Genomic DNA, 15444 nt, shown 5'->3' on the forward strand with positions numbered 1-15444 from the left:
ATTGGATTAGACAGCAGAGACTGTAATAAATATTAGTGATTAATAGAAAATTACAGATAACAGATACTGGTTGAATTAATTATTTTCCTGTGTAACATTGTATAAACCACTAAATCTCTTGTGACTCCGGTTTGCTCATTGCAAAGGATCTTCAGGCTTTAAAGTTAAGTGATCATATACGTTTGACACTAGATGCACTCTGTCTGATGTTTGGATAACAAGATGGTAAAGATTAATTACAACTTTTTATTGAATCCCTCCCTGCTTGTTTAACCTCTCTCTGCCTTATTTTTCTCAACTGTAAAATGGGACTATAACACACTCTTCCTTGTAGAGCTATTTAGAGATTTCAGTAGCTTGCCAAGTCCTTAAGGCAGTGCCTGGTGCAGAGCACAGAGGGAATAGATGTTTGCTATTGTTGTTACTCTTATCAACAGCATTACTGAGGTTATCAAGGTAGACAGAAATGAAGAAGCTGCGGTTCCTGTCCTCATACTGCTCACAAGCTAGGGAAGAGGGGGAGGATATGAACTGACTGTGATTCGGAGTAGAATAGAGCTTAGGGCCGTAATGGAAGTTCAAAACCGATGGAGGAGATCGGAGCGGGGAAATGCATCCTCCCTGGAACGTGGTCGTGTCTATGCGACTGAGCTGTTCATACAATAGGTCATCGGTGTCGCTCACTCAGAACTGCTTTCTGGGGAACCCTTCACAGCACTGGCACCCAGATGAAGATGAAAGCCCGGAGTGGCTGGTCTGGGGGGTTCCCTGAGTGGGAGGATCCCTGGGCCAGTGATCTGGTGACCTCTTTAAAAAGAAAGCAAGGAAAGGAGTCAGAAGTCAGTGCTGTAGGAGAGAGGCTACTCTTTGCTCTCTCCCCCCCAGTTCCCGAGGGGTAGAGGCAAGACTAGCCAATGTGCAGGCCCCAGTGCCCAACGAAACTAAAAGGCTGCCCGTTAAAAAAAGTCTTCAGTTTCCAGATGTTGACAGCAGAGCGTTAAACCAAGAGCAGGGCCCTTCTGAGTGTGAGACCCCCTGTGACTCACAGGTCTCATGTCTTTGAAGCCCTCCCTGGCTAGAGAGACCTTATTAAAGAGACCACGCAGCCCCTACCTAGGAAGAAATGCATGCAATGGGCAAAAGGTGGGTCTCGATGAATTCCGACAACAGGTCCTCTTTTTTGAGCACTCAGTATGAGCCAGCCCCCCCCCCAATCATTTTATGTGTGTTAACTAATTTATTACTCCAAGGTAGCTCGTCTTATTACCTCCATTTTAGAGGAAAAGAATTTGGGGCTCAGAGAAGTTAAGTAACTAGTCCAAGGTCACACAGCTGTCAAGTAGTGGGGTCAGGATTGCAGATCCAGTCAGCTGGGATCCAGAGCCCACGCTTTTAACCACTATGCTACTGTGTCTCTCAATACAAGCACCACTCCCTCAGAACGCCCAAGTCCACAGCCCCGAGTGTGGTAAACTAAGGAGAGAACAGACATCACTGTCTGTTCACTCCCACATACCCTGAACCTACATATACATTCCTATACCTAACTTACGTTTTATGCTTTGTATTCTCTTCTGTAAATAAGGATGCTTCGTAAAACAAAGTGGATAGGGAAAAAAGAAAAAAAAAAGTTGTCTATAATTCTATCAAGCAGACATAACCACTGGTAATAGATTGGTGTATATACTTCTAGTCATCCTATGTATTTCTCCAAATGCCTTATACTACACTTCAAACTTAACGGTCTTTCTTGAAGCGTTTTCCAAGTCACTGGGATTTCCTCTGCAGCATCATTTTTCATGGCTCTCCAGATATGTATGATAATGTATTTATCCATTCATGTGTTGTTGGACATTTGTGTTGGATACCATTTTTTGCTATTCCAAATAGTCCTACGGTCCTATGTGTGTAGCTAAATCTTCTTGTACACCCATGGTATTTCCTAAGGAAAAAAATCCCTGGAAGCAGAATTACTAAGTCAAAGGGCAAATTATATTTGCTTGAGAAAATACAATAAGATAAAAATAAATAAAATATAAAGTAAATAAAATAAATAAAATAAACAAAATTGCATTAAAAAAGGCAGCACTGCCACCTTGCATGACAGGCATCTTGCTGCTGGCCCCTTGGGCTGCATGGAGGGTCTTCCCGCTGTGCACACACTCGGTCACACCACTAACACCTTCCCGGTGGTTTGTTTCATGCTTTAACACCATCTCCATCCTGCCATCTCTGTTGTAGATTGTGGCCAAGAAATACCGCAACTACAATTTCCCGGCTGAGATGACGGGCTTGTGGCGGTACCTTAAGAACGCCTACGCCCGCGACGAGTTCACCAACACCTGCGCGGCCGACAGTGAGATCGAGTTGGCCTATGCGGATGTGGCCAAGCGCCTCAGCCGATCCTGAACTTGGCCGTCTTGCCCCATCACTGCTGCAGAAAGACTCACCATCTCCCCAAGGACTCCAGCTTCACGGACTCCTTTTCCACGTCACCTCCAGAAACTTCTGTTTTTATCAGGCCGCATCTTGCTGGCATCATTGGAACCCCAGCCTGCTGTCTTTGATGAAGGTCGGCACCATCCCCATCTGATCAGGCAGGAATCTGCAAGCAGAAATGAGAGAAACGGTCAAGCTCTCAGCCTTTCGGGCCTGGGCTGGGTTCAGTGTGTTTGGGGTCGGTGCGGGAGAACGAACCCGTCTGTGGGATTGTCACTGGCCCCTTTTGCCAATATCAAAATATCTCCTAGGCTGCGTTAGACATGTGCAACACCCTGTCCTCGTCCACTCTCCTCTTTGTCAGTAACTCCGAGGCCAAGGCCAGACGCCATCTTAGTTCTCATTAGAAAGAGATGCAGTGCTTTGTTAGGGGGAGACAGAGAGTGAATGGGAAGAATGGAGCAGGTGTGGATTTGGGCATCTGGCAGACACACCTCCAGTCACTCACCACTTTCTGGCACTCCTGTCACTTCGGGCACTGAAGGCCAGATTGGAAAACTATTTCAGACACAGTCTCAGTTCGCTGCAGTGCCAGGCACAGTCTGATGCTATCAAGTACCTGGCTTGATGCTGATCTCCATTTTTATCTGTCCAGGCCTTGCCGGGAAGGGAAATTGGCATGTAATTCCAAGCTGGGGTGACTGGGAAGGGGAGGGGAGGGGAGCAGTGTCAATGCCAAAAGGCCCAAGGGGTCTACCAGCCACGGGGTTTGCTTACGGGAGTGGTTTCACTGGAGATTACATGCCTGGGTTTGACTCTGTTTATCCACGAGTGAATTTTGGTCTCTGAGAAAGCAGATGGGAGTGGGGGGTGGAGGGATGGGTGAGGATCAAAAAAGGTCTTTAGGAGGCTCAGTGTTTCCCGGGAATCTTTTAGATAGGTCTTCTCTCTTATGATCTAACTAAGTCTTGAACTGGTGATGTCATGTAACTACCCACCTTATAACAAAAATCCAAGAATTGGCCAAAAATGACTGTCCGGTCTCTTCAAGTTGTTCCTGGATGTGAGTCTGCTAAGCCGGGTGCTCTCTGAATCACCTGTAGCCTCTGATGGGTGAGAGATACGTTTAGGAGGTGGCTTGATCGCGGGCGGAGCCTTAGGAATAAAGTCCATGGGCCTTTCTGATTGGGAAACCATGTGGTTTAAACTCGAACAGAAAATACATACGCATCTGGGTAAATTTTCCTACCATCTGACTCAATTGCCAGATGAAAAAGAAGAAACTGTTTTTTAGCTAATATTTCGCTCTGTAGTCATTCTCCTTGAATTTCACCTCCTTAAAAGCTCACCCTGCTTGAGGACGGGGACCTGTGCAGAGGAAACAAAGAAAAATGAACTAGTCATCAGCTCCCTCTTCCCACGAACACCCTGGGAGAAAGTCCACCCGCCACAGACCCTCACCTCCAACTATCCTTTCTTCTGTGTTGCTTGTTGGTGGAGAGTGAGGCTTCCAAGTGCCCGAAAGCCCCAGGACTTGGCTCACTGCTCAGTGAGGGCAGCACGGCACAGGGCCTTCCTGTAGAAACATCACCAGATTCTAACCCAAGCAATCCCCGGACCTACCTGCCTCCAGGGATCTCTGGAGATAAAAGGGGCCCACTGATCAGAGCCAAGGAGAGGAAGCAGGAGGGTCTCCTTTAGCCCAGGGAGGAAGACGACATTTCTCAGTAAGACATCCTATAAGCCTGAGACCTTTCAAAAAGCAGAAGGAATGGATGCATTTTCACCTCTAAGGAACCTTTCCACAGACCCCCTGGTAATTTTGTCCCTGGAGATGTTTGAAAAGAACTGGTAAGGAAACAGTCCTTTTGACTGTAGGGAAAAGCCCCAAACTGGCCTCCTGGGAGGTGAAAGCTTGAATGATCCCAAAGGCCTTTTAAGTAGTGTGCAATCCTGTTGTCCCAGAAATCCTTCCCTCAACGTCACAGCACAGGCATGATGATCTAAGAGGCAGTTTACTTTCCTGAGACCCAGAGAGGCGCTCTTCTTAAAGCACATCTGAGAAGCATAGCCAGCCAGCGACAGAGAAAACAGGAGGACGCTCAAGTGGAGTAGCTCCCCCAGAGGAGTTTTTACACACCAAGACTCTGCTTTGATATTCAGAATTCAGCAATTGGTGAGTCTTTAAACACAGCCTTTAAAAACAAGCAAGCCAAACCAAATCAACATTGTTGCTTCTAGATGCTCCTTCTGTGGTTGACTTAGTTTTACATAAATAGCAATATTAAGGCACAGGGGTGGGGTTGGGACAGTTATATGATCCATCGTAACCACTTAGAAGAGGGAGAGGAGTTATAGATAGACGGCACTTTCTGGTACTCAATCCAGGATTCTTTTTATTGCAGCAGGAGATTATCATGTGATGCAACTGACTATTGATTTAAAGCTTTAATGTCTATGACCAGATTTATCAGAATATTTTTAAATAATAATAATATTGCCTTACGATTATTTTTTTCCAAAGAGATTTTTCTCCAGATCTTTCAGCCTCCCTGGGTTTTGGCCATGACCTTGTCACGTACACAGCTTATCATCTCCCAGCAACAGTGTGGAGAGGTCCTTAGGTGTCCCCAGAACCAACTCAGGGAGTATTGATGGTCTGCAGTTTGACCCTGGACTCCAGAGTGTTAAGATGGGAGGTGACCTTTGTCATTGGTCTGGAATGCGTATCGATGCCTCAGAAAGCATTTCAATGACGCTGAAAGGGGATTTATTTGGGTTAAGATCCTGTTTTACTCTGGATTTAACGCTGTCCTTCGACTTTCACATCACTGTGGCTTTTTTTGGTGGAGTAGCATAGTGGGGGAGAAACAAGAATCATACTCAGAACGACTGTGTTGAATTTACCCATCTTCTCAGTCCTGCCTGCCTCTCAGGTGGCCCCAAGAGGGTATGGGATAAGAATTTAATAGCTGTAAAAGATGAGCTGGGTCAGTAAAATCTGGATTGGTCCAGAGCATAGTTTCTTCTATCGCACGCCTTCATCACCTGACAATTCAGAATCACAGGCATGAGTATGGCTGTCTTGTTTTGAACAAGGATACAGCTACCTGGCACCAAGCTCATGAGTTGAAAAGTGAAACCCACACTCCACTGGGTTGTTCGACCGCAGGATCTCAAACCGGTTTCAGCTTCCTAGGAAATGGCACTGTCTTCAGCGTTCACTTCTCGTGCTGGTGGGGCCATTGAGGAGTTTGAGCTTCTCATTAGAAAGGGGCCATGGCAAGAGTGAGGTTTCCTGGGCTGAATTTTCTAGCGCTGGATGAAATAACAGAAGCTCACAACACCTGTGCCCACTGGCCACTCTGCAGAAAGACAAGACCAAGCATCTTAGAATTGTTGCAAAATGCATCATGCCCAGAATGGACCCTGAAGATCTAAGAGTCTTAGAAATCAGCAAGGTCTGGACAAATAGAATTAAAAGGGAGGCAGAGTCAGCAAAGTGCAGGTCTACCTAGTAAGTTTTCCATCAGGAGGAAACAGGGAGAGTCTGTCTGAAATTAAGTTGGTCTAGGGGCAGCAGACATCCAGTAGGTACGTCTGTGACTCCTATTTCCACTGACCAGGAGCCAGTTCAACAGCAGAGGGAATCAAGATGCTGGTGTCTTCCTCCTTGGAAAGATGAAGCATTAACTCATGGTTAAAACTAAGCTCGATGATTCACAAGGGATCACTTTCTTATTTTTTATGTAACATTAAAAAGAACCTAAAGCATTAGAGAAAGGAGTGTGCCTGTGAAGCGTCCTGGTTCTGATGTTAGGACAGAAGTGATCACATCATTGGCTTTGGGGCCCTTCTAGCACACAAGGCCCATTATCTTCTATCCACTCCCCTTGGCATTTAATGCAAACAACACGTGCCCTCCTATGAATGCATCTTCCTCTCCCTTTGTCAATATTCTCCTCCCAGTTTAGTTTCAGGATACTTTCATTTCGTAATTAGGTATGATCCAAAGTGTGCATAATCTTACTTAATGTTACTCAAGGAAATGGATCCAATGCTCCCCTCCCCAACCAAAAATAAAATTAAAAATTGCCTCATTGTAGGGTTTGGGCTAATCTGTGTTTGTAGAAAAGCAATCTGTTTTTTGGCAAAATGCAATTTTAAGGATACAGTTGTCTAAGGTATTTATGTATAATTAGAGATTTTGCAATATTGACTATGCATATATTTAAAATATAAAATATCCAGCTGATGTTTGAATTTGTCTATCTTTCCTGACCACCTGCCTACCCCATTTTATAAGCTGGAGAGCTAACTAATTTAGCAAAAGAAGCCTAGCTTTCATAAAAGATCAAACATTTCATTTTATAAAGACACTCCCAATGATGGTAACTTGATTTTCTCAAGACCTTTAACTGTGGTGATAAAATAACAGGTCTTGCTTTCAAGCCTTAATAATGTAAAATGCCTTTTAATGAAGATATTGCTGAGTGTCTTCCTCATGAAGCTGAACCAGTTATAAATTTGTTTTCCAGTCTTGATTGATATTGACTGATTCAAATAAAGTTGGTTTATTTTCAAATATTACAAAGGCGATCATCAGACTTCTTACTGGAGGTGGGGATTTCCTATGCTGTTTGAAATGTGTACGAAATACCTCTTTTTTCCCAAACGTTATTTTATTTTCCCATTATAAAAGAAAATATGTTCATTCTTCTTAAAAATCAAAAGCAAATAAAAATTACACAGCAATAAAAAAGAATGAAATAGGGAATTCCCTGGTGGTCCAGTGGTTAGGATTTGGCACTTTCACTGCCGAGGCCCTGGGTTCAATCCCCGGTTGGGGAACTAAGATCCCGCAAGCCCCATGGTGCAGCCAAAAAAAAAAAAAGTAATAAAAGGAATGAAATAATACCATTTGCAGCAACATGGATGGACCGAGAGATTATCATACTGAGTGAAGTAAGCTAGACAAAGACAAATATCATATGATATCGCTTCTATGTGGAATCTGAAAAATAAAAGATACAAATGAACTTATTTACAAAACAGAAATAGACCCAGAGACATAGAAAACAAATTTATGATTACCAAAGGGGTAGGGGGGGAGGGATAAATTAGGAGGATGGGATTAACAGATACACACTACTATATATAAAATAGATAACCAACAAGGACCTACTGTATAGCACAGGGAACTATACTCAGTATTTTGTAATAACCTATAAGGGAAAAGAATCTGGAAAAGAATGAATATATATATATATATAAAACTGAAGCACTGTGCTGTACACCTGACACTAACACGACATTGTAAATCAACTATACTTCAATTAAAAAAAAGAAAAGAAAAAAAAAAAGGAGGAAGAAGAACAGAAGGAAAAGCAAAAAGCTTGTGACTCAGCCATCCAAAAACAGATTTTTATTTTAGCAAAGCTAAAAATTCTATCATGGTGCATGGCCCAGGTGAAAAAAATATACTGATGTTCCTTCATGGGTCTTATTTCAATTTCCTATGTGTATTGTACCTGGGAGTGGGCCAGCAGTGACAGTGTAGGTGCGATTTAAGGAACACCTTAGAAGACTGGTCTATCTGCACCCAAAGCTCTCTCCTGGCCCTCGGTGGCCTCGCCCTATCAGCTTTCCTGGTCTGAAATTCCCACCCTTAGCATCATGTCACTGACTCTGGATTAAGGTCCCCAGAATCCTCAGTAAGAATTTACCTGTAGGGGCTTCCCTGGTGGCGCAGTGGTTAAGAATCCACCTGCCAATGCAGGGGACATGAGTTCGAGCCCTGGTCTGGGAAGATCCCACATGCTGCAGAGCAACTAAGCCCGTGCACCACAACTACTGAGCCTGCACTCTAGAGCCCACTAGCCACAACTACTGAAGCCCGCATGCCACAACTACTGAAGCCTGCGTGCCTAGAGCCCGTGCTCCACAACAAGAGAAGCCACCGCAGTGAGAAGCCCTCGCACCGCAACAAAGAGTAGCCTCCACTCGCCGCAACTAGAGAAAGCCCACGCACGGCAACGAAGACCCAATGCAGCCAAAAAATAAATTAATTTATTAAAATAAAATTAAAATAAAAAAGAATTTACCTGTAGTCAACGTAGCACCTGAGGAGGACCTCTGTGAGCATTCACACTGCTGAAAGGTGCAAAGCTCCCGGAAGTCCTCTGTGCTCTCCGTGCTCTGTCAGAACAGCTTCTCATCCCTTGGAAGAGATCAGACCCTTGACTCAGGGAGTAAGTCCTGGTGGGAGAGGCAGCCACCAGCTCAGAGAAGACACTGTTGGTGGTCATCTCTCCATCCCGACCACCCCTATCTTCCTCTGGTGATCTCTGATAGGGTCAGGAGTCCACTTCCCCATTCCTCCCTCCTCCCCACCTGCCCACTCTTTCCCCACCCTCCTGTGACTCAGGTGAAAATGGTTCCAACCCCAGGTTCAGGGGTGAATCATGAATGGTCTGAGCCTGTCCACCTGGCTGTGGTTGGTTTCAGAGTGGACTCTGGACCAAGTTTCACCCAGTGTTGTGAGGGGAGGTTTGTTCAGGAACTGCTGAGAAAGATTTCCTTGTTTTTCAGAAAGTGACTCCCTAAGTCACTGCCTCTGGTGCTCCCTTGGAATGTGGGTGTGAGGTCTGGAAGTGCTGCTGCCCTCTGGAGACCATGAGGGGCAAGCCTCAGGCAAAGGCAGTAATACACCGCAAAATGCAACAAGAGTGGAGAGAGCCTGGGTCCTTGATGGGACCCCGAGCTGCTGAAATGTCAAATCTTGAGACTGGTTCTACCTCTGCACTTCCTGTCCTGTAATACATCCTAGACTGTTTGAGGATGTTTATTGCTTATTTGTTTATTATTATGAGTGGCCAAAACATCCTAAGTGGTATATTAACCAAGTTTGTTGTTGCTGTTAATAGCCAGTTAGATCATCAGTTTGTTCACCCAGGAGGTGTTCTGTGTTTCTATTGTTTGCGTGCAGACGGTCTGTTCTACAGGCTGACCAAGGGCTGGGAACATGGGTCTTCATCTCTCTGCATCTTGTTTCCTTCCCTATGCTATGGCAAAACCAAGGGGCATGCGAGTGGCAATCGCTGTGCTTGGCATTGAGGAGAACTGCGCCTTGTTCCAGAGAAGCTTCCAAAAGGTGGACTTGGAGATGAGAGCATCTCATATACTCAAAGGTGTTGTGAGCCGTGTCTTTTTTACTTTTATGTCTAGTAGCTTAAGATCGCCAGAGTCCCCAGTAAGTTTTGCCTTGTGGGGAAAGGCAAGGGGTACCAGACTAGAGAGGTAGGAGGCTGAGTATTAAAAACAAGGAGATCAGGATTTTAATCGTAGGTCCATCACTTAGTTACTATGTGACTTGGCACAAAGTCCCTTTCTGAGTCTCAGTTTCCCCCAGGGGTTATTAAGGCCTCTTGCCTATGAGATGATGAAATCCCTGATGAAGAGTATTTATGAATAATAAAGGGTTATTTCAAGTGGAATGACATTTTGGCCAATTGGAATCTTCCATCTGTTGGAAGGTCTCACTGCAGTCTTTAATGGAAAGAGATGATCACCAGAAAACACATGGATACTAGGAATGTGTGTGTGTGTGTGTGTGTGTGTGTGTGTGTTTTGGGGGGGTGTCTTTTAAAGTAAATTTCAGGCTATTTTGGAGTCAATTCCCATCCACATCAGCCTCCCATCTTTCTCATCTACACTGAATGAAATCATCTAGATGCAATGAGAATGACTGTGGGCCCCGCAATTAGGTTCACTGAGCTACAGTTATTTATGCAGAAAGTAAAGCAGACTCAAGTTTTGGAAAGATTTTCAATATAAGGAAAGGACATTTTTAAAAATTTGAGTTTAACCCATCTTTAACTAGAATATCTCAATGTCCCAAACCTTCAAACCAGTGAATTTGTATAGGACTTGGAGTCTAGACCACACAAGATGCATAATACAAATGTCATAATAGAGACCAGCATAGAATCAAGTCCAGATCCACCTGTGGCTTGGTTATATGCCATTTTGTAGCTACTTGGAATTGTTCCCTGTGTGTCAATCACTCCTCATAGCCCCTTCCCCAATGAAAAACTAAGCTCCTTTAAGGACTGGAACGTAGGTTATCCAATTTTTGTGCCATGCCTCACCTGTCCAGCACTCAGCAAATATTAGACGCTCAAAAATATTTATCAGTGGTTGATTGGAGAGTCATGAGACAGTATTCGAGACTTCTGGTTCACCTCGGATCTCACTCCTCACTTCCCTGGAGTCCCTGATCCCCACTGTATCATAATTCTGAAAATAGAATGATAACAGAGTCCAGGACAGAAATGCATGTCTGTGTTTGTTAAGTATGCTTTCATTATACATCTGAAGAATGGATCCTTCTAATACAGTCTGTACAGCGCTTATCTGTCTGAAAAGATGAAAAGCCGTCTAATGCACATTGAATCGCATGGTTGTGATTAGGGAATGATTTAGCCAGTTCCCCAAGTTGGCCACAAAATGCTGTCTCGATTTGGTGTACTTAGAAATGGATTAGGAGTTTTGAAATGAGGGTGACTCTAGATGCTATAGTCCTGCAATTATCTGGCTCAATATGAGTTAAACAAATGCATCTTTTTTTCTGAATATATGTTAGTTAGGGAAAACTTAGAAAATACAAACTAGCAGAAAAGAAGAAACTAAAAGAATACCTGTAACCCCTCCACCAGGAGATAACCACCTTTAATTTACACATAGTTATCTTTCTAGGCATTTTCTAGTGAGATTGAAATATAAACAATTTTTTTAACAAAAGAGCTATTATTGACAACTGAAATCAAAGTACTTTCTTGTCTCTATGATAAACAATTATGAGCAAAACATATATTCCTGTTTCTGTGCCAAACTATACCAGGACTAGGCACAAATAACCTGCTCCAGAAAATACTTGCTTACTTATCAAGATCAACAGTTTGCTCAACAATGTTTGTTTCAAGACCGTACCTTACTGTGTCCATCAATCCAAAGCTATTATGTCATATATCGTTCAATCCCCACCAGTTCCCCACCTGGTAAGACCCACCTTATAATCAATCACTCAGCTCTGGCGTAAAGCCCTGTAAATATCCTCCTCCTGCAGCTTCCCCTTTCTGCTCTACTACGAAGCCTCTGTATTCTTCTTTATTGAAATAAATCTAATAAACTTAGCTTTTCTTAATCAAGTTTTTCTAGTGTGTTTTATTTGTTTGTTTTGTTTTAGTTTAGTTTGCTTTGGGGTTTTTTTTTGAGGGGGGGTGTAATTGTCAGCTAACACTCTTTATACTGTTTTTTTAATGTTTTTTTCTTGCTTATATAGCAAGAACATCTTTCCAAGCCCCTTTTCATCTATGACATCATTCTTATGTATCATAATCCATTTAACCAATTCCCTATTACTTGGTCCTTAGGGTATTACTAATTTTTTACTCTTATAATCAATGCTATAATGAAGTTCCAATTGGCGAGATTCTCTGTTACCTCTATTTTTCCTTAGAATAGATTTCTGGAGGTGAAATTGCCAAATCAAAAGGCATGCAGATTTTAAGGCTCCTGATATATACTATTGCTAACTTTGCCTCCAGATTGTTCCAACTTATTCTCTCACCAGAAGAATATGAGTGCTTGTATTTTCACATCATTGCCAGTATTGGGTTGTATTGTTTTTCAATTCTTCTCAATTTGAGAAGTGAAATATATCTGACTGCTATCTATTTATCTACTTGTTGAAGATCTCTCCCAAGTGCACAATTCCATTTTCTTTACTGACTTTAGGTTTTCTCTCTCTTGGAGAGCACAAGAAATTGTGCTCATTTCTTCCTCTGTAATTCAGTTGCTACATACCCATGAGGCTGCCGCATCATGGAATGAGTTGAGTATAAACTGTTTCTTGAGGAAGTTGCTGATCCCCTTGTGACTTCTTGGTATAGTTTTAAAGTAGAAGGGGGAAAAAATGTAGAATTCCTCCTTTAAATAAAAGAAAATTAAAAAATAAAAAACACATCCTTACTTGAGGCCACATAAGATTAAGCCAAGTGTACACCCTGCCAGTATCGTCTTCAGGGTATTGGGAACATAATATGGGAAGGTGTATTTGTGTGTTGGTGGTGGGGAAAGACAGGGGGTCCTCGCTGGCTTACAGCTTTGGAAACATTAGTATTGGACTTGTGAAGTGTTATTTTCTACTAGAAATTTCCACAAGAATTTCTCACGATTCATTGAGCCTTTGACCTTCAGAATAAGGTTGGGCCCACTCTTAGGGAAGATGAGTGTGGATAAAGTAAAGAGAAAGGAAAATGGCAAGTTGGCAGGTCCCCCACTGGGATTTGTAAAAGTGTGGTAGGAAAGTGACAAGAGAGAACCTGAAATCCAGGTCTGTATTTCTAGGGTAATGGTCTCCAAAGTACTGTGACATCTAAAATAAAACCCAAGAGACAGACAGATCTTCGATCTTAAATCCTAGATTAATTAATGGGGAAAAGACACTTGACATTCATCCGGAACCAAAGGACTTTTGGAAAACGGTGGTCTTCAGTCTTTCCTTTCACACCCACCACATTCTCATGATCACATGACTCCTTGAGCACAATCTCTTATCACAGCGTCAGCAATTCTCAGAGGGATTCTCAAAAAAACAAGCCCAGATGGCACTATCTGGCCCTTAATTTATCAAGATGCCGTATAACCTGAAAACACAAACTAGGAGAAAGATGAGGAATGGGAACAAGCATGAGACTCTAACTGAACCACTATATAAATAAAGACCACAACAGGACCAAGTTCAACATCTAAAAGAGACATGGAGCCCAAAAGCTATGATGTGGTTATTTAATTCTAGAAAAGGGAACTACGTGAGGGTGTTGTGAGGGGTAGTGAAAGGAGCAGTTAAAATGTAAATTGCCCACTAGACACTATTTTAAAATGCTTTTTTGGAGTACCTTACAAGGAGCTCCAAAGCCGATAATAAAAGACCCTGGTCAATGCATCAAGGCAGGAAGCCTACTAGATAATCAGTGAGACCAATTGACCCAGAGCTGCCCTGGGAGATGAAATGGAGAGACAGTGGAGAGGCAGTTCTTTTTCTTTTTAACTCTGTAAAAGTGAAGAAAGACAGCATGGGCATCCTCACTTCCTCTTCTGAAAGACATTGTTATAAACAGAGACTCAAACACAAATAGGACTAATGGGCCTAGGGCAACAGAAGGCAACAAGAGGCATCTTGCGGGGGTGGGGAGGAGCCACTAGATACAATTCATGCTTAAAAGATGAGAATAAGCTTCCCTAAGAGGGGCTGTAAATGCACGGTATAAGCAAAACACAGCCCCAGTTGCACCCAGAGAATATTGAATTCTGAACTATTATTAGTAGCTGCTTCTCTGAGATACAGGCCCAAGGCTACTGTGGCCAAAAAGACCAGCCAAATGCTAGGCTTCCTCTGGAACAGCCTTGGCCATGACACACAAAGCCTTGCCTCTACTGGTGCAAAACCAGGGTGTGGTCCCTCCTGTCTACACTTCCGATGGCCACATCCCAAGGAATATTAATGATGGTAACAGCCACCATCTTGAAAAATGCTTACCCTTGGGTCCTTATGTGCTAAATAGTTATTGCAAATTCTTACAGCATTCCCATAATGTATTCTTTTTTTTTTTTTTTTTTTTAATGGATGGGGAATCTGAGGCCCACAGCAGTTAAGTCGCTTGTGTTCACAAGCCAGTAAGAGCTAGGATTTCAACCCAAAAGACTGATATCAAGTCTTAGAGGTGAGGAAGACATACCAGAACAAAAAATAGTCATCCTTGATCTGAAAGGCAGGGATATGACATGTTCATACCCCAAGTAATGAAAATTGGTGTGGGTTGAACACCAGGTAGAAGTGTCAACCAAGTAACACATAGTATGGGAAACCCTGAAGCAGCTAAAATTTTAAAATATATTGTTTAACAACGTATCTTGGAAACTGTTCTGTATAAGTACATAAAAATCTTCCTCAGTTGTTTGTTTTTCAGCTGCAGTTTTCATTGTATGGATATACCTTTATTTGTTGATTTATTTGTAAATATTTTTAATGGAAAAAAATGCACACAGTAAAAGGCATGTAGTTCAAAAGTCATTACAATGAAAAATAGGTGACTTTCCTACCCTACACACTCTCACCCCCTTCCCAGAGGCCACCACCATTAGCAATTTCTTGTATTTGCTTCCAGAAATTTTCCATGTGTGTACACACACACACACACACACACACATAACGTTGCACGTCAAGTTTTTTTTTAATAGAAATACAAGATACATGGGAGTATGTGCATGCATCAAATTTATTTTATCCAAAATGGGAGCATGATGTTTTTTATGTTGCATTTTTTTTACTTATATCTTGGAGAGCTTTCCATATCAATACGTATTTCACATTCTTTGGAGTATCTGCATGGTGTCTCACTATTTGAATGTAACTCAATTCACGTAACCAGTCTACATTTAATAGGTATTTAGGTCATTTCCAGTCTTTTGCTGTTGCAATAACGCTACAGTGAACTTCCTTGAAGGTATTTTTGAACATGTGTGAGAAATATTTGTAGGGTAAGTTCCTTGTGGTATGCTTATCAGATGCTGGGGATGTGCATTTAATTAATTTATTTTAATTGTATGTCTTATTTTAAAGAGAAAACACACTTTGCATGGTTCAAAAATTAAAATACTATAACAAAATAAATATTGGAAAATTTCACCCCCTTCCCTGTCTCTGATCATTTTACTTCCTTCACCATCTGTAAGTAAAGACTTTATTAGGTTCTAGTGAATCCTTCCAGATTGTTCTTTATTCAGATGCAAGAAAATGAAAATATATCTATTCTTATCTCCTTCTTTCTTACCCCGAATACATACTAAATACATTATTTATACATTAAAGTTTTTATTTAATGCATCCTACAGATCTTTTCATATAAGTACATAGGGCTCATCCTCATTATTATTATTTTT

The 15444-nt window shown here is 42.3% G+C and overlaps 1 protein-coding gene and 1 non-coding gene across 2 annotated transcripts in view; both read left to right on the forward strand.

Annotated features, from left to right (window-relative positions):
• The window catches only part of CLIC5 (chloride intracellular channel 5), a 112388-nt gene extending 100740 nt beyond the window's left edge, over positions 1 to 11648 (forward strand). Inside the window, exon 6 of the mRNA XM_061196129.1 lies at positions 2242 to 11648. Within this exon, the coding sequence (XP_061052112.1) occupies positions 2242 to 2409 (168 nt within the window). The 3' untranslated portion in view covers positions 2410 to 11648. The remainder of the gene's footprint in view (positions 1 to 2241) is intronic.
• TRNAE-UUC (transfer RNA glutamic acid (anticodon UUC)) lies at positions 7218 to 7290 on the forward strand. The gene has a single exon. It is a non-coding gene; the product is annotated as a tRNA-Glu (tRNA).
• Positions 11649 to 15444: the final 3796 nt, after the last annotated feature.

The sequence above is a fragment of the Eubalaena glacialis genome, chromosome 7 (genome assembly GCF_028564815.1).
Source record: "Eubalaena glacialis isolate mEubGla1 chromosome 7, mEubGla1.1.hap2.+ XY, whole genome shotgun sequence".
Taxonomy (NCBI): domain Eukaryota; kingdom Metazoa; phylum Chordata; class Mammalia; order Artiodactyla; family Balaenidae; genus Eubalaena; species Eubalaena glacialis.